At 41.1% G+C, this 26115-nt stretch overlaps 1 protein-coding gene across 1 annotated transcript; it reads left to right on the top strand.

Annotated features, from left to right (window-relative positions):
• SLC38A2 (solute carrier family 38 member 2) lies at positions 1 to 16696 on the top strand. The gene is made up of 16 exons (XM_075745232.1): positions 1 to 295; positions 938 to 1161; positions 1472 to 1553; positions 1683 to 1798; positions 4945 to 5018; positions 5116 to 5208; positions 5408 to 5489; positions 8531 to 8613; positions 9605 to 9663; positions 9791 to 9943; positions 10714 to 10793; positions 10892 to 10992; positions 11383 to 11507; positions 12229 to 12373; positions 12491 to 12588; positions 13332 to 16696. The coding sequence occupies exons 2-16, from the start codon at positions 1043 to 1045 to the stop codon at positions 13428 to 13430; spliced, it is 1509 nt and encodes a 502-aa protein (XP_075601347.1). The 5' UTR covers positions 1 to 295; positions 938 to 1042; the 3' UTR covers positions 13431 to 16696.
• Positions 16697 to 26115: the final 9419 nt, after the last annotated feature.

Here is a 26115-nt window from a genome sequence, read left to right as displayed (position 1 = left end):
GATGACGCGCCCGCATTCCTGCCTGAAGAGCGGCGGCGCCCCGAGGGGGCCGTCAGACCGGGAGCGACGCCTCCGCCACGGCACCGCGGGCACGATATTTTCTTTCCCTTTTACACCGCTGGCTTTTTCAAGTGATTTTTTTTTTTCTACCTTTATTTATTTAGGGTTTTGTTTTCGCTGACGTTTTATAGTTGAGCGTTTTCTCCCTTGCGAGAAGCAGCAGCAGCAGAGAGAAGAGCATCTCCTTATTCCGAGGCTTCGGGAAAAAGCCGGCTTTCAAGCTCTTGCGGAGAAGGTACGGCGCGGCGGCGGGCGCCGGCTGTTACACGGCGGCCAGGAGAAACGGGGGCGAGTTTTGGGACGTTGTCCAGCGGCAGCCCCCCGGCTGGCCGCCCGACACCCTGCCGGGCTCTGCCCGGACGCGCGGTGGTGGCGGCGGCGGATGCGCGGAGGGTCGCGGCGCCGCTGCATCCCAGAAAGATGGAAAATCCCCAAGCGACTGCGGCGCGGTGCAGTCCCGTGGCCGATTTGCATTGTTGCCATTGAAAACGCCGGGATGCCCGGTGTCACCGGCGGGGGAGGGAGGTAAACACGGAGGCGGCCGCGGGACGGGGAGGTCCCGGCAGCCAATGTGACAATCGCCCATCGGTGTTGCATCAGTCCGCGCTCCGCTATCGGGTTGGGGGGGGGGGGGACGGGACGGGGACGGGACAGGTGAGTGCGGCGCGGCTCCCTCGGCCCGGTCCCCGGCGCCGCAGCAGGTACCTTGTCCCCGGCGCCGGGGCTCACCTTTGTCTGCCCGCGCGCCCCCCGCGCCGCGCGCCTGGTACTTTTCCACTCGGCGGCGGGCGGGGGCCGCCGAGCCGCGGGCGCGCGCTGGCCACGTGACGGGCCGCGGCGCCCGCTGCGGCACTGACGTCGCCTCCCACCTCCGCAGGCGCGGCGAGCTCCGCCGCCAAGGACAAAAGAGCGGCCACCGGGCCCCGGCACCCCGCCACCGCCGCCACCCCCCGCCCCGCACTCCCCCGGCGTCACCGCCGCCATGAGCAGCGCCGAGATGGGCAAGTTCAACATCTCCCCCGACGAGGACAGCAGCAGCTACAGCTCCAACAGCAACGACTTCAGCTACCCCTACCCCACCAAGCCGGCTGCCATGAAGAGGTGAGGGCACTCCGCAGCCCCGGGGGGCGGGCGGCACCCGGACCCGGGCGGCCGTAGCCCCGTGTCAGTGCTAATTTGAAACGCCGCCTCGGGTCTGGAGGTGTCGCGTGTTGACACGCGTTACAGAAACACGGAAACGGCTGCGGACGTAAACACGCGCAATGCTGTCTGTACTGGGCAGAGCGTCAGGTGGGGAGGTTCTTCTTTTTGGGTCGTTCCCTTGGTTTTCTCGTTTCCCATTGGAACGGATTGGAGACGCTAAGTGGGGAGTGAATATCCCAAGTCACTAATGATGCCATGTTTTTTACAGCCACTATGCAGATATTGATCCAGAAAATCAAAATTTCTTGCTCGACTCCAATCTTGGAAAGAAGAAATATGAAACTCAGTATGTAAGTACATAGCAATGATGTTTCAAAAAACGAACAAAAAAAATTGCTTTCCTGCCGAATGTATGTTTGTTTTAATACTGAAATAAGTAATAACTTCCTATTAATTATTGCCTATCTCCCTTTCCTCAGCATCCGGGTACTACTTCCTTTGGAATGTCAGTATTTAATCTGAGCAATGCTATTGTGGGTAGTGGCATCCTTGGTCTTTCTTATGCCATGGCTAACACTGGAATTGCTCTTTTTGTGTAAGTATCTTTTGGCTCATCAAAAAAAAAAATAAATCTTTCTGCTGTGTGATTAATAATGGAAAAAATGCTTTATGTAAGAATATGACCTTTACAAAATACCCAGTCATTGCCCTAGGTGCAGAATTGCATTTTAGGATTTATGGCTTGTTTTAAATTAAGAGATTGTGATACATTCAGAAGGACTTGCAAAAATGAAGCAAGATTCATTGCAAGTTCTGCAACCCGCAAAACATTTTACGGTGAATTTTTCTTTACTTAACTGTCGTTTCTCCGTGAATAACTGATAGATTTCCCTTAAATTCCATTATCCAAGTGGAAAAGAGGTGCAACTTAACAGACTGAAGTCTGTATTAACTTTTTCCTTTAGAATTCACTGATTGAAATTAGTGACAACAGAAACTTTTCCATTAGTGGAAGTCATAATTGCACAAAAAGTAACAGGATCAGGCTGTAGAGAGTTAGAAGACAAATGTACACGGCAGAGGATTGTTTTATTTGTCTCATGTAAGTCTGGCCGTATCTACTCTTGAAAAATTCTGTGGGCCAGTCCTGCTGATCAGGGACGTGGCCTCCTTTTCCTCAACTGACATAGTTTTGCCTATAGAGGTACGATGTGCTTACACCAATAAAGAAATCCTTTTTATTGATATGCTTTTACTCGATTCAGGGAACTGGTTTCAGCTACACCTATAAAAATTGCTGTCTCCCTGCAAGAGAGGGATGTGGAATAACCATGTATAACTATATTGGCAAAAGCTGTCAAGGGTAAGACAAGGCTACAGTAACGTAGTTGGAAATTACATGAGGATGCAGTTACGTACAGTGCTTCTAAACATCTTGGGCAAGTACATTTTTCATATATAGGAGACAGTTCAGCTCACGCAATGTGTAATATCAGTGACTGGGTGCAAATGGGAATCCCTGGATATGTTTAAAGGAACTTTGTATTTTTATCCTGGAAATAGATAAATGTGCTGAATGTTCGAGAACAAGTGAAGAGTAACATTTAATTCAAAATTTGCCTTACTCTGTTGCGAGATTTCCAGAAAGTTGTAGGTCAGATTTACTTCCAGATATTCCACAGTATATCAGGGTAGTGTTCAAGTTTCCTGAGGAAATTACTGATGTGTAAAGTTTTGATCTAAAGGATTTTATTTTAAATATATCGTGATACGTTAATTTTCTGCTAAGACCTTCACTTACTTAGATGATGCTAAACTGAACAAACAACTTAGCAGCATGAATTCAGAAGAGATAGATCAGCTCTGTACACATCAGTTTCATGCTCTAAAGATGTTCTGCAACACACGTAAGGTAATCAGCGTAATGCACATTAGAACATCTCTGAGGAGAGGAAAAAGAGAATTTAATTATTCAAATTTAATATTTGAACAGATTTGCATATAATAGGGGTCCTTTTTTCTGAAGAAAAAAATGTTCAAAACCATCAGTTTAACAATTAGTTGCCAAGGTTGTTTAGTTACCTTTCATTTCCCACTACTGCATTCAGATCTATTTGCATTAGTACGGATTCAAAAATAAACGAGCTTGCTACCTTTCAAAACTCAGTGTAGTTTGTATAGTTCCAAGGCAGGAAGGCAGTCACTGATGATGCAGAGAATTTATGATGACACTGAGGGGATTGCAGACATCCTTTAATAACTAGGATACAGAATCAGATCCAGATGCAGCTGATTAAGGCAGTAAATTCTTCGAAGACTCTGTGGAGTCACTTGTGTCAGTGCTGTGACTTGTCACTTGTGTCAGCACTAAATAAATGAATGATACGGTCTGGAAGCCAGAAACTGAGTGAGGTTCGAGATGAGTTTGCTAACTGATCTTGTCAACACTGTAGGCAGCTGTTTGAGGTTAGGACTGAGAGGTCCAGGATCTGTGCTGTTTTAATGACATGTAACCCTTGCACATCTCGGTGTGCTGTTTCTAGTTGATGGCTGAATTAAATCCTGGTTAATCTCTACCTATCAGAAATACAGAGGTTTATTCGTGTACATGTGTTGGTGTTGAATTGGCACAGTAACACAGGTTTCCTGGATTCCTTGTACAGATCTGTGAAGCTTTTCTCAGATCTTCTTGTTTCCAGTTCTTTGTGCCATGTTTACCGATTTCACCAGCGTTAAAAATGACACAGAAGGAAATGTAAAGAGTACTCTGGGAACTCTAAATGGAGCTTGCCATTTTTGAGCAGATGTGCTGATTCTTAGGCTTCCTGTAAAGCAGAATGCTTGTATTGCTATGAGAAAGGCCAGGGTTTTTTTGAATGTACTGTAATTTTCCACTGCGTTCTTCAGCAGCTGAGAAGTCCCCCCTAGTGTGCCACTCCGGGAAGTGCATTTGTTGTGGGAGAGATTTGTTGTTGAGAGATCTGAATTTTAGATGTTGCAAATGTGCTTCTGGAAATAATGTATTATATATTGCATGTAAAAGCTGTGGGGAAGATAAACAAGCTACTAGCGATTCCCATGTAAGCACACATGAAGAATAACTTAGGAAAAGAAAGTATTCTTTTTTTTTTTTTAATGACAATAAATACGTATTTCCATTTGAAGACACAGCTCTCAATTCAATACTTCTGAATTTTCAGTCAATTCTTTAAGGCTTTTGCAGTTTCATCTTTACATAAAAAAGACATAACACAGGTTTAAGCTGAAAAGCTGATTTGTTTAAGACCAAGAGATAATCTTCACTTCAGCTACAGTTAGTCACAACTCCATGGTTCAATAGCTTCATGACACACTGTTGAACAAAGATAGGAAGACAGGAGAAAGACAGTTTCTTACAATGATACAAAACCATTCCCAGTGATACTTTAAGTTATTTGCATCAAATGTAGCCAATTTTAATGACCTGACACTTGCTGGTGCTTATACCACCTTACACTGATTAAGCGTTGTTTAATCCTGCACTAGAATTACTCTGAATGCCAGTGAAATGCATTTTAGTATAAAATCTTTTCTAAACTAGGCTTTAATCGGGTTTTCAGAATGCTTTTAGCTGGCCTTAGAATCTACAGGTTTTTTCCCAGATAACATTTTAATGATTGATGTTTGATCCACCTTTATTTAATAAGGCTACAATAAGTCGTTTATGGCTATTAAAAATTTGCGTGTTTTCCCCCCCCACAGGATACTCCTGATGGTTGTCTCAATATTTTCTTTGTATTCGGTACATCTCCTTTTGAAGACTGCCAATGAAGGAGGTATGGCAAATTACTATTTTACAAACATAGGGTATTTATTTCATATGGTATCTTTGTGAAACGCACCCTTCCAATGGATTGTTTTGTTTTCTTTTAGGATCTTTATTGTATGAACAGTTAGGAATGAAGGCATTTGGCATGGCTGGAAAACTTGCTGCTTCTGGATCAATTACAATGCAGAACATTGGAGGTGAGGATGAGATCTTAACCTATCTGTACTGTCAATAGTAATTGTTCCCTACTTATTCTTGGAGACTTTTTTTTTTTTCACACAACATGTGTTCATTAACTGCTTGTGTTCAAGTGAAGTTATGAAACATGTTATGTGATTCTTGCATCTTGTGGCATATTCTATATTTGTAATGATCTATGATGTTATTCACCTACAGCTATGTCAAGCTACCTCTTCATAGTGAAATATGAGTTACCATTGGTCATCAAGACATTTATGAACATCGAAGAGACCACAGGGTAGGTGTTAGAACTCCTCATCAGAGAAACTATTAGGAGAAACAAATATGGAGACTGTATATATTTTTATACGAAGACCACGTTCGGTATACCATAGGGTAGCTTCTTACTCAGACAGAGATACAGTAAGTTTGCCCTTCCCCTGAGCGCTCTACTTCATTTAGATCCAGCCTGTCCTGGGAAAAGGGTAGAAAAATCAGGTATCGCATCATATTACAGAAAGCTGTTCTCTAAAGAACATCAGGTAAGTGTTAATGTATGTACCAGTCAGTACATACTCTCTCAATAAGGAAAGGTAAATGTGGTTATGGTTGTTGGTTTGGTTTTTTTTTTTTCTTATTGCATTCCAACTGGTTTGGACTGATTATTTTGGTTTTCTAGTGTTAATGTTGTGGGAAGTGATTAAATACAAGACTAAGGTGCAGTTGTGTAATGAGAACAGTTCTCAAAAAGACATGGAGACTAAACAGTGAACTAAAACAGAGTTTATATGCCCAAGATTAAAATGGTGGATGCATTGCCACTTAGCCTTGGAGACACCTTGACTCCACAGTGGCTTTTCCTGCTGGGCTTTAAAAGCGGGCGCCTTGCGTAGGGTTTATGTTATCTAACCATACCATCTGAAAGTTAGATTTTGAGCTCCTCATTACTCTGGTCTTGTATAATCAGCGGAGAAAGTTGATGCTGTCTGCACCTGGCTTAGACACCTGTTTTGGGCATCCCCAGAGCCATATATCACTCTGTATTGAGACGGTGTGTAAAAACAGCTATCTAAAACAAGATGCCTGACTTCAGATGGATAGAGTTAAGTGCTATAAATCTCACTCTTCAGAGTTGTACTTCTGTGCCTTGTCCTGAAGTGTCCCAGTCTTGAGAGGGCTGAGCAGCTCAAGACTCCAACTTACACCTAAGCCTGAGTTCAGAAGGTAGGCATTTTTCTGCCTGTGTTCCCCAAGGGGTTCAAGCCATTTGGTGGTGTTGTACAGCTTGATGATAAATATTGTCATGACAACAGTGCTAGCCATCTCTGTCTCTTTTTTTTTTTTTTTAACGTACTCAACGCACCCACTCTATTTACTTAATAGTGTAATGTTTACAGTTTTTTTTCCTGGGAAGGTTAATTTCCCTCCTTTGGCTGAATTCAAGTCCTTATTTTCCACTTCTTAAGAAACTCTCTGGAGTAGCCACTACTTACGAGAGGGCTTGGAGGCAAGTATTTTTGACTGTCCCATCTTCAGAGAAGAATTCAAAATCGGATGCAGTTCAAGAGGGAAAGCTGAAGGCTGTGAATCTCACTTGGATACAGCTGCTGCTCTGCAAATCTGGCAGACAAAATTCAGAAACTGAGATTTGTATCTTCAGTGTTTTCTTGTTGGCTGGTGCTAGGTAACTGTACACTGATTTAAAGTAAATCTTTTCTCAGTGCTCTGGCAATTGTGGACCCCACTTAACTGACTCTCTCCATGCGTTGCTTAGGGCAGTCTGGGTGGCTACCATTGGCATGGATTCCACTCTGGCAGCCCGGTGCCTAAAATGTAAGCACTTACCTGTTCAAATGTCCCAAAATAATGCTTACGGTAGAAGAAAATATTCTGGAATTCTGAGGCAATATTACAAATACTATCTCTATTATTAAAACTCATTTAGGAATTTTTAAAATACTCAACTGTATTTTAAAGCTGTGCAATCTCATTCTTTACTCTTCAGCACAGAAAAACTTTTTATGTCCTTGGTCTGAAAGTCCTTGGTCTGAAAGTCGGGATGGCCTTCATGTGCACAGTAACAGTGCAAGTTCTTATGACTGTATCAAATGCAAGGAATCTCTGTGCTGTGATTACTTTTAAATTTACCATAAGGCTACTAAATTTTAAAAAAAGGAAACAAAAGGTACATGGCATTAATGTCCTACACATCTGAACTTAAAATATGGTTTTTACATTTAGTTATCCCAGATAAAACTGGAGAAAGAGATGACCAAATTTTTTCTGCATTTTCTGCATAAATCCAGAGCAAGACTGTTAAAGTTATTCCATATTTCCACTAGCATATATAGGCTTATAATTAAGCAGTTGAGTCTGAACACACAAATTTCCAATTGGTTCATTATTTTTTTCTTTGTTTACCTAAATAGCAGTCCATTTTAAAATAAATACTGTTAGCTGATACCATAACAGGACATAAAGTATTAATATTTGGGAATAAATGCTTAGTGTTACTTGAATTGCTTAAAGCATATAGGATGTTCCTGTAGGACAGATGAAGAAAGCAGTTACCCTGCCACGATTAAATACTCAAGATAAGGTTTTTTCTGTTAGTTCAGTGAAACTGCATTATATTACACAGATCTAACTTTGTTTTTCTGTGTTTCAAAGTAAGATGTTAATCTTCTAACACTCAAAAATGTTGTGTCAAAAAGCTGCTGCTTCTTATGGAATAAGTGGCAAAAATGATCAGAAGGAAAAAAATTTCTGAGGTTCTTACTGCAGTTTCCCTACTAAAAGGGACTAAACATGCCTCCAAGAGACTCCCAGTGCTTGGTGGAGTTTTCTCAGCCAGTGGGCTTGAGCTACTGTCTTAACTCCAGCCCATACCTGTTTTTCTTTAACTCTCACAGGGTACCCAACAGAATTTTACTTCCATTAAAAGTGGATCAGCACCCTGCTGGGGCCCCACAATATTCTAATACATCTGGAGAGTTGGGAACCAGCACTTAAGCAAATTACTATTTTTCCATGATTGATCCCAGTTGACTTTTTTTCTGACCAGTCATTTACTTTCCTGTCTTCTGACTTTCAGATGCATATTAATTTTAGAAAAGGACACTAAAGGAAAGGCACAATGCAGGTTTGGGGTGAGATAAGAAGGTATTGTAGGGCTTTAGGTCCATCTAGTAAGTGGAATGCTAATCCCTTGTGACATAAGGTACTACATTTTTTTAAGAAGCCATATGATGTAGGAGAAGATAAGCATGAAGACTAAACTGCAAATGTTGTAATTTTTAAATACTTTGATTGCTTACAAACATTACCTTTTTTCTACAGAGAATGGTATCTTAACGGCGACTATTTAGTGCTGTTGGTGTCTGTCATCCTCATTCTTCCCCTGTCCTTACTGAAAAATTTAGGTAAGCAGTAGAGTACAATCAAAATAGAAATGTATTGAAAATACTGTGGGGAAGTGGGTTGATACGATGTTAGGCTCTTGAAGTACTGTGTGAACAGCTGTCTCCAAACTTGTCTCTTGGGACTAATCAGTGTTCAGGTAATTGCTGTCAGTCCACTTAAAAAAAACAATAATTAAAAAAAGATCACGACAGGTGTCTTAAGTTACAGATGGGTTTGTAGAAAACGAAAGGACGACAGGGTAGGTTTAGAATAAGGCTCAACAGTAACTTTTTGTTAGTGTTCTTATCACAGTTTGACCTATTTTGGTCAGTAGTGAAATAGTATAATATTGTTATTAGCTAATAGTGTTACTAGCTATCCTGTAACAGTCTCAAAAGACTAGGGATGCTAGCTCTCGACGGTTAAATTGTCTTTGCAATGTAAATAGAAGTGGCGGTTTTCACTTTATATCCCAAGCAGTAGCAGAATATTCATACCAGATGCTTTATCTGAAATGGCTGTAATTCAGTGATATATGTGAATAATTCAGTTAACACATTTGTTCAGAGAATCCTGTAGTGGAACTTTACTGAGAGTCTCAATGTGAATTACTTTCTCAAGTTACTACTTTCTACAAATTGACAGAAGAGACAAAAACGGAAGGGAAAAAGCTAAGTTTTCTCATAGTGCATTCTATTAGAATAAATTCTATAATCATTCTTAGTACATAATAAACAACTCACATAGTTGTTGGTCTGGGGTTTTTTTCTAAGTTGTAAAGTTTAATATTGCAGACCCACTGTATGCACAGACCCTAATATGTCTTTCAGAACTTTCAGATCTGGGTTGAGATTAGTGGAAAGTCAATGAATAATTAACTTGTTCTATGTAACACTAAGAAAATGGCAATCTAAAGAGATCACTGACAGAATATATTTTGTCATCATCTTGTGACATGAATGGTGTTTCATGTATTGTACCTGAGATTTTTTTAATCTTTCTTGAACACAGGATATTTGGGCTATACCAGCGGCTTTTCCTTACTTTGCATGGTCTTCTTTCTGATTGTTGTAAGTATAATCTTGTGGACTTCCAGTGCTTGTAAAACTGCATTTCAAAGTGAAATTAAACTGTTTCTGAAAAGTTTCACATATTGCATTAGTCAAAGTGACAGTAAATACATGGCTTTATTTCTAGGTAATTTGGAAGATGTTTCAGATCCCTTGTCCTATGGACAGTGACATAATAAACATGACACATTTAGCAAATGTGACACTGGCATCTTTGGGAGATGGAAACATAACAAGTGATGACATGTGCAAGCCAAAATACTTCATCTTCAATTCACAGGTAACTGACTAAAAATCAGACTCTCTGTTGAAAAAAACTGAGAGACTAAATACATAGCAGATAAATTAGGTCATTTTTCCTTGAAGTAATTGCCAGTTGTAAACTTGGGATGTGCTGGGCCTTTCTGTTCTAGCAGAGTTAGGCACTGTTTTCCTCCTGCAGACTGGGTGTTTCCACACTCCAAATGCAGAGAAGTTAGAGGAGCTTGAGGTGCCTGAGATGAACAGCAATAAACGCATCTCTCATTCTTCAGCACAGCATTTCTCAAGCTTTCTGAAGTTAGTAAAGCACGTTAAAAAGTAGATTGCAGAGGAGGGTGAAGTAAGTAGTAAAAGCATGTGAATGGTGAATGTATGCCAGGGTTTGAAATAGACTTGAAGTTCCCAGTCGCAAAGTCTTGACTCATGAATGGTCCCAATTAGTGGTGAATCTCCACACACGGGGAAGAAGTATGTGTGATAGCCAACACCAAGATCAGGCTATAATGGCTTAAGCCTGTGAGATGCAGAACATAATTCTGAATGTAAATACATTCAGCTCAGCGTGGACTTCAGTGAGGTTTGGGAGTACTTGGTACCTCAGGTTCTGGGTTTAAAGAAAACAGAAACTTGTTTTAACTTTTGCAAAGTTTTAGTAGGAAAGAATAGGTAGTCTTTATCAAAAACTAAACTGATGCCTAAGTCAAAACGGAAAAGTCTACTGATTAATTTTTTAAAACGGAATTTCTAATGTCTGTTGAGATATTTAAGAAAGATACTTTTGTTTTTCAGACTGTCTATGCTGTACCAATCTTAACATTTTCTTTCGTCTGCCATCCTGCAATTCTTCCTATCTATGAAGAGCTGAAAAGGTATGTGTTAGGTGTCTGTGATTTGACTAAACAAACAAAAGTAGTATAAACCAGTATGTTCTCATTGCTAACAATGTTTCTTTTTCTGTTTCTTATAGCCGGAGCCGTAAAAGAATGATGAATGTGTCCTATGTATCTTTTTTTGCCATGTTCCTCATGTACTTATTGGCTGCTCTCTTTGGATACCTGACATTTTATGGTGAATATTGCCTTCTCTGCTTTCTTTTAAATGAATTACGTTCTGCAAAACCACAGTATTATTTTTAAGTTAGAGCAAGCAAGTATTTGCTATGGGTTCTAAATATACACTGTTTGTTGGGGATTTTTTTAATACTTTTATAAGTGCACACCCAAAAGGAGATCAGTAGTAGAATTAGGCCCAAGGCACAGGATTAAAACTGGATTAAAACAGATTCAGTGCCTCCAAGTTATCCCTGTGTAAAATGGAGATGGGCTTACAGGAGCTGTTGAGGCTTTCAATGCATATTGCTGTAACTGTAAAATTCGCTTAGGATGTAGAGCAGAAGTGGGTTACTTTGAGAAGTATGTATGTCAACTACATCTAATTAAAATACTGTTTTCTTTATAGGAAGAGTCGAACCAGAACTGCTTCATACCTACTCTGCTTATCTGGGTGCTGATATTCTTCTTCTTATTGTGCGTCTTGCTGTACTTATGGCTGTAACCCTTACTGTACCTGTAGTTATTTTCCCAGTAAGTAATTTATTGTTTTAATCTTGCTACCATTTTTTTTTTTATTTCCATCACCTGTCCTGCTGCAGTCATTTACTGATTTGGCAACTCCCATTTATAGAATTTTTCTCTTAACTGGAAAAGGAAATTTATTCTAACAAGTTTGATGAAATATCTCTATACTGTTAATTCAAATAAATTAAGTAATTAGGCAACATTTACAAAGCAGTAGATACAAGTATCTTCAGTTATATTGTTTTCTTGCTATGATTTAATTGGGGAAGTGGAACAGATTGCCCCTTTATAAAAGTACTTGCACTATTGTGTTATCAGCTTCCAAAAGTCAGTGTGTTTTTGTTAGTACACTGTGAACATAATTCTGGCCATCTAGGTGTATATTGTTGAGCAGCGTCCTTAGATGTTACAAAAATCCCTGGGATTTATTTTTGTTAAAGACGGATGTTTTCCCTTGTGTTTTCTCCATTACTGGCTGTGCTTTGAAAATCTAAATCCCTGAAGAGAAACAGACCAGAAACACAGAGCTGCCTCTCAAGTGCAGGAAGTAAATATTTAAAAAAAAAAAAAAAACAACAAACTTTCAGGTCTTTCAACTTTTATTAAAATCTCAGGAAAATGATGTTAAAATACTTTCAGAAGGAAGGCCTAATTCAGGTGACAGTCACTGACTTTCCCAATGGAAACTAAACTGTCCTTTTTTTTTTTTTTCCCCCCTCTTCAAAAGATCCGCAGTTCCATCACCCAGCTGTTGTGGGCAGGGAAGGACTTTAGTTGGTGGCGTCACTGCTTCATTACAGTTGCTCTTCTGGCATTTACCAACCTGCTTGTTATCTTTGTCCCTACTATCCGAGACATCTTTGGCTTCATTGGTAAGCTTTTTCACGTCAGTTCAAGTAGTCTTTCAAATCTCAGAAAATGCGGTTCCTAACTAATTAAATTATATTTACCTGTTTATAAATATTTATTTCTATGCTTTTTAAATACAGGTGCATCTGCAGCTGCCATGCTGATCTTTATACTTCCTTCTGCCTTCTATATCAAATTAGTGAAGAAGGAACCGATGAAGTCAGTGCAAAAGATTGGGGTATGTATAGACAAATACGTAATAGTTACACTTGCTTACTAATTCAGAGCAAAAACTTCAGTTTCCTTCTTCACAGTTGAAGAATTTTGAAGTCCTGGTTAAGGTAGTCAGTGAATTGGCATTTAATGTTATTGTATAATATGTGGGAGTTGTATAGGTGCTCAAAACTGAGGAGAGAGCCGTCACACGGCTCAGTTCACTTCAGTGACTTCCTCACTGCTCAGCCCCAATCTCAACAATAGTTGGGTCATTCTGTTGCTTATGAGAACCAGATTTCATTAGATTACCTTTAAGAGGTATACTACAAAAATCTTGTCATTCTTCTTTAAATTTTCTTACAGGACTTATTTACCCCCTAAAAGCTGACCTCCACCAATCATTTGGGTCATCCTGGCTGATCTTGGTGCTCTTACTGGTCTTAGGCTTACTGACTCAGAATCAAATCTTGGCTATACTGAGTCAGAATCAAGTCAGTGCAGTGGCACAGCCTAACTGGTATCAGCTGCTATATTAATTTCCCTCAGCTGAGGGTGAGGTCTGCTATACTGAAAATAAAGGTACTTTTTTATTTGAAAAAGGATCCTAAGTATGGGAAAGATACCCAGCTCCTTATTGTTTACTGTGATCTCTTGTCTCTTTTACTTTGTCCTCGATGAGCAATGGTACTTGTGCCATGAATGGGCATGACTTCATGGATATAGTAGCAGAAACTGAAATACTTCTTTTATGTTTTCTTTTTTCAGGCTGCGCTCTTCTTTCTAAGTGGTATACTTGTGATGACTGGGTGTATGACACTGATTATTCTAGACTGGACCCAGAATGTTGAATCTGATGGCCATTAACTGTCCTGGTTTAATCTCTAATACTCCACTTCAAATGCCAGTGTTCACTCAGATACCTACTGAGAATGAAAATGAGCTATTCAGCTTCCTTTAAAATGCAGATTCTTTGTTGATGGTCCTTCTGATTGTAGAATACCCGAACTCTGTCTCTAAGGAACTATTCTGCATGATGGAAGTGGATATTAACATCAAACCACATGAGTGTCTGGCTGAAGGAAGTGACAACTTTATTCCATTCCAGAGAATGGACAGAACTCTCCATAGACTTTTATCAAGCCATGTTTGGCTTTTGTCATTGTTACTTGGATATTTTGTTATTTTACTTGAATGTGCCTAATGGAACCATTTGATGTGAGAAATAACTCTTTAATTTACAGCAAAGTGTTTAAATAACCAATGAGAGAGAGAGAGAGAGAGAAAAACACTATTATTTTTTGTACCAAAAAATTCTTATGGACCTCAAAAGCACTATTTTGACTTTAAGAAACGTTTTTCTAAAAAGAATGAAAGAATAACATAGAGCTCATAAAAATACTTAATCAGTGTCCTAAATTAAATCTAGTTTGCCTTTCTGTAGAGGCATAATTAGAAGAAATTTTTATTTTAAAAAATACTTCTAATGACCAAAACAGAAAATGAACCAATTCAAGTAAAAAATCTCTAATTATAAATGCTTCCCACAAAATTCACTTAATTCAAAGTAGAGTGAAAATAATTCTGAAAATCATTTGTCAGCTTACTTAAGTAATTATATTTACCTTAGTTCCCCAAAATCGTGTGGAAACCCAAATTTTGAAGCTTTAAAAAATCCACCCTTCAGAACGGTTACGTTTGAGGAAAACGTAGCTGATCTAGAAGTCGTAAAGATGGCATTGACATTTCCCTTCTTGAGGTACTCAATAGTGCAGTTGGGTAAAACAGGGTTTGGGAGTTTTTGTGTTTGTGGGGTTTTTTCTGTTGTAGATACAAACTCAATGGCACTGGGGCGTATCATGCCATTAACTCCCTCCTGGAGTTCTCTTTATTAATATGGTCCATTGTCAGTTGTAGCAATGTGTGTTGGGTTTTTTTTCTGTCCAATCTATCTTGAAACACTCTGTAGGAAAACAAAAAGGTCCTAATGTAGTTTACTAGTTGTGTAATATTCAAAAAGTGTACAGTATTTCTCAAATTACTCATCCATTATTGGATTTTGAATTACTTGACTATTCTGTTTCTGAGTCAAATCCACAGAATAACTGCACCAGTATTTCCTGCTTGGTACAAAGTCTCTTCGCATACGCAACTGGGATTCCTCTTCCAATTTATACTGTATAGTAGTATTAAAGATAACCTCATAGACTGGATAGTCATCTCATACTTGTTTGCTTCAGAAATAGGTAAGTTTCTTATGAGCCCTAGCTAGCTAGCTGATGAAACAGGTGCTGTATGGTTGTGATTAGCTGTTTTGTTTCTAGTGCATGTTTACTCTTTCATTCTTATCCCAGGTTGAAGAGAAATAACACTGGTATAACAGCGTACTTGGCTTATAAGAGGTTCTCACACACAACAATATTGGGTACAAATGCCTAGATAGAGAGTATTAATGAAATAATCATGGCAACGTGGTCAACTGTCTTCATCTGACATGATGCTTTAAAAATCTGATTTACAACGTTCCACTCGGTTGTTGTGTCAGAGGGAACAAGTGAGGGCCTGTAATCTGTTCATTAAACAGTGCCTGAAACTTCTTTGCTCTTGCAGAATTAATCGGGAACAAATCTAAATGATCGCCACTGTTTGGCAGGTAACATCAGTCTCTGCCCAGCCATTTAAAAAAATCTATGAAAACAACTGCAGGTATTTTGTATTGATACTTCGCATGACTGTAAGTACTGGTCACTAAGTCTGTAGTGTAAAACTGTAATGAGAAGTTAGATTCCTCTTGTGTTGTTTGCATTATTAGTTCGGTGGTACTCAACTGGCAATTAACGATCCTGGAGTCAGCGCTGACGAACGCTCCTTAGGTACTTCTCTGCCTCAGGTACTGCACATCTGTGGCTAACTATCCCATGTTACCTGATCTCCACAGAAGTGCTGAGCGTGTGCCTCCCCAGTACTTTGGCAGCTTTTCTTCTTCCTCTCTGCCCACATAGAAAGGTGGAAGAGGATTAAAATGTTGTCTACCTTTGAGCAATTTGTAGCACATAGGGGATGAACTGCTTCCTGTGCCAGCATTTAAAAAAAAAACAGGGAGAAACAGCCTCCTTTCAGTAACCGCAGAAGAGGAAGGAGGTGTAGATGAGAAGTTACTACACAGTCCTTCTGAGCAGCCAGGGAGGAGGAAGATTTTTGTGATGACACCTCATATCATACATGTCACTTAATTCTCTGAATGTAGCAATTTCCAGTTTTTACATTATGTGCTATATTATTTGATGACTGGCTCTCCACCTGCAGCAGTTGAGTTCCACTTGGCTGGGTTGATTTCCAAGGTATGATTTATTTAATTTTGTATTTTTTTCCAAACCTGTCTGCTTAAAGTTACTTATATTACAAACCACCTGAAAGAACAGCTTCAGTATTAAACCACTGTCTTGTCACCTCGGTTAGACATTACTGTCTTCCATGATATTTCAGTCATAAATGTAACATGTTATTTATAAAACATTAATCCATTAAAACTAAACCTATTTTTCAATATTTATGATAGTCTATGTACATAAACTGTATGTGTGTATATACTGTAAGTATGATGTATATAATGTAGGTTTGGAATCGAAAATTTATGTATATATTCCTCTCTCATTACTGATTGTTACATTGTGTCAAGGAGTTGTTCATGTTGTACATCTGTATAACAACTGTCAAAAGAAAGATACTTTTACAACAAAACGTAATGCTTAAAAAATGGAAGAAATGTGTTACGCCTAAGGTGTGTAAGAAAACTTAAGATTGTATTTATTACAAATGTATATGTTGCAATAAACACAGGAGTCACTTGGGTCCATAAAAAGCATCGTTCAGGTTCACGTATACTTTTCCTCTAAAATTTACCATGGATGTTGCAGTTCCCGGAATGCAGCAACTTAACAGCTTTTACAATCTAACGTATTTGTTAGGCCACCGAATTCAGGCATTCTGTGGTACATCCGTGTACATATGTAAATAGCCACTGTATTGTTAGAGGCCAACACTCTAGCTACGGTTGTTGGCAGGGAGTGCAACAGTTTCAATGAAACGTTGTATGTTTGTTTTAACTGAAATAAATAAATAGATAATCCTAAGCAATGGTGTGGGGTTGTTGGTTTTCTGGAGGAGGGAGGAGGCATTTGCAGGATTTTCTTTAAAGACAGTATTAAAAGTGTGTCTTTTAATTTCATACATGTTTAACTAATTTATGAGCACTTTTCAGGAAGGGGGGGGGAAGGAAAAATAGCACACTACTAAGTCCACAATTTATGACACTACAGGAGTAAACAGAACAAGTCTGGACGTTAAATGAGAGATTAAATTCTGCAAGGAACGTGTATTTTTTGCAGTACGAGCATAGTTGGAGACAGGACTCAATGTGTTGGATCTTGTGTAAGTGTAATTAATGAGTGAGTCTTGCCAAAATCCTGTGCCATTTTCCTGCAACTGAATCTAACTGCCTCTATAAAAATTTTTCAAAGCTAGTGCATCTGTTTCACTTGCATTTTAGCACTTGGATACAAACCAAGTGCGGCATATTGGGTCTTTGTTCTCCAGAAATCCCTATCGATTCATAGGAATATTTGTCTTTCCTAAATACTAAGAATTGGATGTGAGAGACACTGGAGGTGTAACTCACTGTGTTACATATACAACAGAACACTATCTGAAAGGAATATTAAAGAGGCATAGTTAAGTGCCCTGAAATTAGGAAATGCCTCAATTAAGGTTGCTTTAATTACACAATCACAGTATTTTTCACCAGAACCCCCACTGACTAGCTATTCATTGGGGTTTTTTTAATCATATTGTCTATGTGTTCACTTACATATTCACTCAAAGTCCAAAGCCTGTCGTGATGAGGGGTAAATGACCTCATTTTGCTCTAGTTCTCATTTTAATGTCATCTTTGTGAAACAAATGATTACTCATGTTCACAATGTTGCAGGACAGTAGGAAGGTGTCGATCAGTCTGCACATCTGGGGACCTGAAGTGCGTAGAAATTTAATGTCCTGCACTTGCTAATTTTGTATTTCTGCATTTGTCTACATGCATCTGAAGCATAACTGCAAACGGGTTTTGAGTGATCATCATTCCTGAAACAAGAACCCTAAGCACCAAGTTAGCCACTTGGAAATGGTGATTCTTGGAAATGCTTGTTCTTATAACTTGTCTACCGTCACACAGGAATTTCATAGCAGTAGAGAACCCCTTTCCCCAGAACCCCACTAGACTAGTTGAGCAATTAAGCCCACCTCTCTGCAATTAGGGGTTTCTAGCAGCTTAATATGGGAAGCTGTCTTTTCTACACACTTCTGATTCCTCCCAAGAGTTAGCTCACCGTGTGATGAATGAGACGGTGCAATGGTTAAAAAAAAAAAAAACAGGAACAGAAATTACATTGTGTGGCAGTGTCTAGAATCCCGTGCTTTGAACCTCTTTACCCACCACAAGGTCTTTGCTCCAGAAGAGGGATAAGCTGTCACTTAGGGTTTATTCACAATGCGGAGATTTGGGAATCTCTCGAGGCCTCTGCAGGTGAGAGATGGCATCTTTACTTTCTTCTGTTTTCCCTGAATTTTACCTCTTTTTCCTGCCCTGGCCTTGCAAAGTCTGTTCTGTCCTAAGGTCATGCCCAGGCACCTCACCCCGAAGTGCTCACGCAGTGGCTGGATCGCATCAGGTCTTGCCATAGAATCGCTCTCCCATGGTGTAGCTCGTATCCCTGTTTTAGGGAGCACGGCTCCTGTTCAGCCTGTGTGCCCAGGTTTCCTTTCTGGAGAAACAGAACAGAGGGTGGTTGGTGTACTCCCAGGTTTCAGCACCAGAAGGAGCTGAGGTGCCGTGAGGGAGCCCCCAGTCCTGTCCTTCCAGGAATGTGGACGTGCCATCCCATTGCCAGTGCAGATGTGCCCAGTGCCAGTGCAGATGTGCCCAGCGCCCGCCTCCTCGGCCTTTCTGGTATCAATCTCTTGAGCTGCTTCCGCATGCATTTCCTTCTGCCTCCTTGCACAGCTGGTTTTGGCTGTCACAAGGTGACTCCTTGACAGCTCTGTCACTCTTGCTCTGACCCCAGCCCCAGTTTGCCAGCTCCCCAGCAGCACCACCTCTCCCAGCTCCTCCTGCAAGCCGCCTTCCCCCATCTTACTACCTTCCTGACTACGTGCCTGCCCAGGTCCAGCCCCCACCCTTCCACGTTCACTTTACCCAGGCACAGCTAGAAACATCCTCCTTGTATTTTCCCAGTTTCTGCCCAGCTTGTCTCCTTACAGCCTCCGCTCTAACCACAAGCCTTATTTTCTTGTTCTCTGGATGTTCCCTCCAGTCCCAGTTCTCGAGCGGTCCCTTCAGTTCTCCTTCAGCAGCCTGGAGAAGCCCACCTCCACATTCAGTTCAGGGACCTCTTCTTCCTCCAGCCTTTGGCCGAGGGCGAAGCCCTGCCATAGACAATGGGAGGGGCAACCTTTCCCAGGAAAAATGATTCATTATTTTACTACGGGAAAACATCCTCTTTTCCCCGATTTTATTCTCAAATGGGCCAAATCTGTTTTTCCACACAGATGCACAAAAACGCCACACTGCTGCAGTTACTCATAATGGAAAATGTCAGGAGAAACATCTCAAGCTAGGTAAAGTTTAAAAGAATGGAAGCATATTCTAGTAAAAGAGAACTGTCTCAGAAATCTCAGTAACAGGTGGCATCATCAACTATGTTTGAAAATTATATTTAAATTAGAAACAAGCACTATTTTTTATTTTTGTTATTATTTATATATATGAAAAGGAAGGGAAAAAAGGTTTTCTAATTGCAGAACATAAAGTGATAGGTAATATATGTTGGATAGATATTAACAGTAATGTAGAAATTTAGTATGGATCTTGGAAAGGAAGTGTAGCTTATAAAACTAGCTTTTTGGCAATCTTTAAAATATTCTTTACATCATCTCCAAACAGCTTGGGCTGCAGCAAAATGAAATGGAGCCAAGTGAGGTGCTGCGGGTATTCCCAAATGCTCAGAAGTTATTGGGTTGGGGCTAACGTGGTCAACCACACATCTACTTTTTTTGTTAAAAAACAATTTGTGAACAGCTGATATTGCTCCTTCCTGCCCACTTCAGTAAAACAATTTAATGCACTGGAATCTCAGGGCTGGAGCCCAGGTCACTACACAGAGCAGACAGACAGGCAGACAGGTATTAGGCGAGACAGCGTGGGCTGGGACCCACCCCCCGGGCACCTCACCCTGCCTGCAGTGGTGTCACCTGGAGGTCCCGCTTGAACCCCCACTGAGGATTTGGGCGATGAATAAAACTGGTGATGGGCAGGCGCTTCCACTGTGGGCAGGACATGGGGAGCGCACCTCAGTGTGATGGCCAGGCAAAACAGAACAGCAGTCAAAAAGGCCACAGCAGAGCTATGACTTTGTGGAAACATGGAGAGCAGCCATGGAGAGCATGAACATAGTTTCACACCGTGTCCGTCAGAAAATGGCAGCAACCAGAAGAGAGACCTTCAGAAGACAGGTTTGAAAATAGCCGCCACTAAAATATTTGAATGAACATTTGAATTTTGAATATTTAAATTTGCATTGCTCTTTTGACATAACTGGGGAGACATCAGCTGTGAAACTGTTGCTCTGCAAGGATTACTGGACTCCAAATGAAAATGGTGTAAGAAGGATGTGTTTTTCTGGGGAACAAGTGAGGAAGTTCCTAAGGATGCCAGCTGCAGGAAACCAAGCTGTCACAAGAAGCTGCCAAAGAGTTACCAGAGGCCGTCGCTGGGTGCAGGTATTTCCTGCCGAGGCGCAGTGCCAGGAGCAGGGAGCCTGCTGTGTACACTGGCCTGCCTGCAGAGATTGAGCCAAAATTTCTTGACTGCAGGAAATGATGAAAGTTGCACTAACACTGATCAACTGCCTGTGGGGACCACCTGTAGCCTCCTGCCGTCACCCAGCTCGGAGGGGCTGCAGGCTTCCCGTTTGCGTGGGATTTTGACATTTGCCCTCTTCTCAGAGATAAGACAGGTCTCTCGGCTTATTGCAAAGATGATGTTTCCAAGCACAAATAAGAATTCTTCTAATCAGATTATTAAAACTATGGGTGTCCCAAGAAACATTTTGAAGTAAATGAGTCGTGCTTGATGTAATGATCATGGTTTGGGGTGACTCTGTGTGTGTGTGTCTGTGTGCACACTGAACAGAGGATACAAGGGCTCTTCCAATCTACTTGGACTTACCTGGAAAGAAAATAAGTCAAGTGGGGGAGTGAAGCCAGAAGTCCCTCTTCCAGTAAACCAGGCAAGAACCAATATTGATTCCCACACCAACATTATTTTTCTCAGTCCCAGAAAGGTTCCCCTTTCATGCTGTACTTTTTGAAGCCTGTACTCACTGGTAGCTGCAGCAAGCTGGCCTTTAATCTCCATTTTTTTCTTCGAGAGCATTCATTTCAGGTATGCAATATTTCACATACCTGGCTTCAGATCTTAGTCAACTTCAATCCCAAAATGATTATAAGGCATAAATGCAGCAGCCTTTCCTTTCCCAGGACCCAGACTTAAGCTCTGCAGTGAGCTCCTCTAAACTACCAAAGAAAATAGAGGTCATGGTCACACTACCATATGAGCTGTGTTTCAAAACCCAGTCAGTAGTTTAACAGAAAACAAATGTCTTTGGTTTTTTGCTGCCACAGATTTCCAGCCACGTTGGTGGGTCAAATGCAGCACTTCACTATTCCTGCATTTAACAGAGCCAGTTTCCATCTTGTGGTTAAATTTCTCAACCCATTTAAACAATCCATATCTTGGATCAACACACGGCTTATCTCTGAGTCCCAGTGGAGAAGTCCTATGACGGTTATTGTGTTTGAGCATGGCTAACTGCTAGAATATCCATCTGTCCTCCTCTGCAAATTTTAGTTTGACAGGGAACAGCAGTTTTCTCTTCTGCATTTTCTAGCAGCAATTTGACCAAAACTAAACCTCTGAAGTATTTCTTTTCTTACTTGCATATGGATAAGTGTGAGAAAGAATCACATCCTATCTTTGTCATCCAGAAACTTTGGAGAACCATGAAACCGTTCTGAAAAAGGCATCAACAGCTACTTGGACTAACTACTTTGATTGTCCTCTTATTATTATAAATACTGAGAAAATTTAAACACACGGAATCTAAAGTACTTTTACAGATGATTTTGTTTCTGTCAGGTCTGCTGTTATCTGAGTCAAGTTGCCTGTATGATTCAGATTTATCCCTTGCTGAAGTGACCAGACATGGTGCTTTCCCTCTCTGTGCACAGTGTGTTATTATACATAGCCCAATAAAACAGAGATAAAATTACGGAAGTTCCTCTGCTAACTCTTTCCTGTTTTCATTTGTTTCACTCTTCTTCAGACTAATGCAGTCACTTTTCTTTTCAAAGAGGAAGTACATAGGTCCTTTTCACCCACTCTAGCAAATAGACTGCCATACAGTTTTACAGTGGGATTTTACAAAAGTGTAAAAGAGGGGGAATTTTTGAAAGACTCCGTGATTAAGAAACAGTAGAACGATGCTGCAATATCATGGCAGTGAGTATGACAGCCAGCTGATGCATTAATGTTACACTAAACTATGGTTCACCTTTGACACTGGAGAGCGTAAGTGAAAACATAACTGCACAAAGTTTTCTCTGCATCCTCCCCCTGCAGCTCGGCCATGCTTATCTGCTACCCTGCACACTGATCTGGCTTGCAAATCTTCAGGGTTTGCGCTTTTTGCCTGTAGCCAGTGCTATGTCCATGAGCCCACTCACCTTGCAGCCTCCCAGGGAGCTGGCGGAGGGGAAAGATGCCGCAGGGGCGAAGGGGTGGGCAGGCTGCCGAGCTGGCTGCGCCGCCCAAAAGAGAAAGGTGTCCAAGACAAAAAGTCGAGTGTGTGCTAATGAAAGCGATGCTTGATCAAAGTTCCCTGCCTCATGGTGCCTGAAGGGTGGGAGGGAGAGCTGCCAGCAGCCAGTTATGCTGCACAGGGAAAGGAGCCACCACCATGGGCCAAGCGCCCATGGCCATGGGGGCTGCCAGCCCCTCAGGTCTTCTCGCCCTCCCCAGCATGCTCACAAGCAGGTTGGTGTCACCAAGGGGTCCCGCAAGCATGAGTGAAGACGTAGACAATGACTCCATTTTTGGAGTTGGCAATGGGACTCACTGAAAGCGCAAGCCATGGGGGAGGAAAGCAAGCCAAAAGAAACACAGGAGGAAAAAGAGGCCTGGAGAGGAACAGAAAAAGAGCATAATTTCATTATTATGAAGAAGAGAGAAAGTAGACCCACTGATAAACGAGAAGGGACGTGAGAAGAATGTCTGTGCAAAACATCAGAAGTCTCAAAATGATTTCAAGGTTATTTGCCTCCTTGCTTTCCCTGAACAGGAAGGGAGGAAGGACTTTGTGCAAATAATCCTGGACAAGGTACATATAACAGAATGTGTGAAGAACTGAGTATCAGCCAGCCCAGCCCATAAAGCGGCTCGATTAATAAAAATTCATAATAATTTGAAATTATTTTGAAATCATGTGAAAAAAGGTTGGAGAAAAATGCATGTGTTGACAGTCTCCGAGGGAAACCTGAGTCATGACTTAACTCTTGTTATTTAGTGCCCACAAGGCTATCTTCTATCCCACCAGCACATTAACATAAGTAATAAAATAAATCACCATAAGCCAGAACCCTTTCCTGCTGACTCTGAGCAATTACTACCATTTATATGCTCAGTGAAACCAAGGAGATAGCTCATCCAAGTAGCATGGAGGTCCAGATGACCATCCGAACATGGATTTTTAGAGTGGATAACCATTAGAAATAAGCCCAAAAGGGATAAGTAAGTTTTTTTCAGACTTCACTTGTTTCTGACTCTTAGCCAAAAATACATACATACATACATCCTGGTTTTCAAGCTGATGATGAGCAAACTCACCCTGGAAAACAAAGGAGCGCTGGCTCCCAGCACAGCAAAGAGTCTCAGGGCAGCCAAGAAGTGGTGGGCAGCAACGGCTGGTGCAGCAGGCATGGCCCACGGCCATGCAGCAGTGGTGGTTGATGCAATGGCCATGCAACAGCCAGTGCAGCCCTGTAACAGCCCTTATAGGCAAACTGCAGGCAGGTCATTCCTCCTTCTTCTAAACAGTCACAGATCAAATACACAGGGATGTGTGTGCCCCTCTCCAGAAAAATGTTCTTTCTTGTTATGGAAAGTTTTTGCAGTGATGAGTGTTGGTGCTACAAATATAACTGTAAAACTTACTCATTCCCCAAGGAAATGGTCAGCCTGGTCTGTAGCCTTGAGGGACCTCAGGATTGTCACTCTGTACCAGAACATACCAGCAATGCTGCACGCTTTTGTACTCGCAGTTAATTACAATATTCTGAATCACGAGGATCATGTAAAAATTGCAAAGTCACAAGCAAGGTTCTGACCTTGAGTTAGTAACTTCACTTCCTGAAAATAAATCAACAGAAAACAGTAGGTTTGATGCAATTTTCCAGGAACCAGATAGGAAGGAAAAGAGGGTAAGTATTTTCTTCTGGCCAAGAGATTGATGGCGATATTCACATTTGAAGGGAGGAATTTGCCTTGACTCATAGGAAATATCTTTGTTCTTGGGGATTAAAAACAGCCTTTGTGGAACAAAATAGATGGCCTGAGCTACGCCTGTGTTTTGAGGAAGGACAACTTCGCCTATTGACAAGAATAACAAGGTGAAGAAGTATTTTAATGGAATGTAAGGGTGTTTTCATTTTTCTTTATAGCTGGCTGAACCAAAAGCAGATGACAGTGGTGAATTATTTTAAAGAGCATAGCAACACAGAAATTTAAAGCTGTTTAGATTTTGAATAATTAATTAGGGTTATCTTGCTGTTGTCAAACTGAAGACACAAAAATGGATAAATTCTTTGCTCTGAAGAGATTTCAGTCTGAACTGTGATGGTCTCACATAATGTCAGTACTAGCTGTCACATATCTACCCCAGCTCACCTTTTTTAAACCTACCACAAAGTTAACAGGGATTAATTGAAGCAATAACAGAAACTGAGCTGCAAATCCCCTCCAAAACCCAGTAAAGGTGCTCACTCATCTTCTACTCAACTTTTCTATGCAGAAGAGCGGCCGGTGCTTGTTAAAAACATCTTCAAATCTGACAGCATCATTATTACAGTCCCAGGGTTGTATTTTTTTCTGGAACATAAGCATTTGTACTCCAAGCACAATGATGGTGCTGGAGGAGGCCAGCAGCACTTGAAAGAGGAGCAGAACTTAAAGGCGAAGTTTGCATTCACTGCATGGTGCCTGGGGCTCAGGGGACCCAAATTAAGGATATGTTTTAAGTGGCTTGAACAGTCCCACTAACTTTAATGCTTATTTTAAAGTAATTTTGGACTCAAGCCTAGAATAAGTTATTTTTGTGCTGAAGTCCTCCTATAAGGAATTAATTTGGAAACCAAAAAAAGAAAATGGAGCTCAAACTTTGCACCAAAATAAGCAAGTAATTCGGGCATGTGCTGAGAAACGCAATGGGGAAAAGCCCTGCGGTATGAGAAGAGTTACCCCAACTCCCAGGACTGCTGCTGATACCTAATCCTATTACAAATCATGCCTGGATTGTTACCAAAACTGTTCTCGTGATATTTTCCATTTCAAGGCCGAAATGCCTGCATGTGTTTCACAGCATCAGGCATGGCAGCCAGAAGAGAGGGCACGGTGTTGGCGTGGCCAGGCAGGCCATGGTGGTAAAACAAGTTGTGCTTCTGGGACACATTTACCAGGCATTCGGTCTTTGAACAAACCCTCTTTTCAGTTTTATGGGCTCTTACAAATATTCCCAGACATTGATTCAGCTGTACCAGTCAAGGAATTTCTCACAGATGCCCCTTCATGGTAAATGTTTCAAGGAACTTCTCAGATAGCGGGCCTGAAGGTATTTCAGGGAAGACATGGCCACTTTTGGAAGGAGACTTCTCAGCAGGGCAATTAGGAAGATGAAGAGAACCGCCTCAGCGTGGCTGCTGTGTGAATATCTTATTTAAACGCCGGTGTCACCCTACAGCCATCGCCATGATGTGCAGGTGCCCGCACACAAAATGGCCACCGAGCGAGAGAGCAGTGGCCATGCTGTGTGTGCCGGGGCTTCCTGAGCCCCTTGCACGGGCTGGCAAAGCCACCATTATCCATCTGGTGAGGTCATATGACAGCACACAGAACAATATTGTTGTGTTTCCTTCCCGCTGACTAATTAGCAGCCAATCTGGTACTTCAGAGAAAATTAGGACAATTCCTGCCTGATGCCATTAAGTTTTCAAGTTATGAAAAAGCAATCATTTCCTTTAAATTCACTTTTCATTCTCCTCGTTACATTTTTTTCATTCTGCTGTGATATAAGACCTTTTAACATTATTTTCTGTCTGTTAAGTTTCCTGTGTAGGAAGCACCATCCTGACGCACTGCATTAATCCTTAAAGAGGATCAAACGACAAAAGA

The sequence above is a fragment of the Balearica regulorum genome, chromosome 1, assembly GCF_011004875.1.
Source record: "Balearica regulorum gibbericeps isolate bBalReg1 chromosome 1, bBalReg1.pri, whole genome shotgun sequence".
Lineage (NCBI taxonomy): Eukaryota > Metazoa > Chordata > Aves > Gruiformes > Gruidae > Balearica > Balearica regulorum.
The sequence above is the reverse complement of the archived record's forward strand: the minus strand, read 5'-3'. Positions and strand labels throughout refer to the sequence as shown.

Coding starts and splice junctions, on each gene's coding strand:
- SLC38A2 (XM_075745232.1), top strand. CDS start 1,043: ATGAGCAGCGCCGAGATGGGCAAGTTCAACATCTCCCCCGACGAGGAC. Junction 12,374..12,490: donor AGACATCTTTGGCTTCATTG/GTAAGCTTTTTC, acceptor TTTTAAATACAG/GTGCATCTGCAGCTGCCATG. Junction 12,589..13,331: donor AGTCAGTGCAAAAGATTGGG/GTATGTATAGAC, acceptor TTCTTTTTTCAG/GCTGCGCTCTTCTTTCTAAG.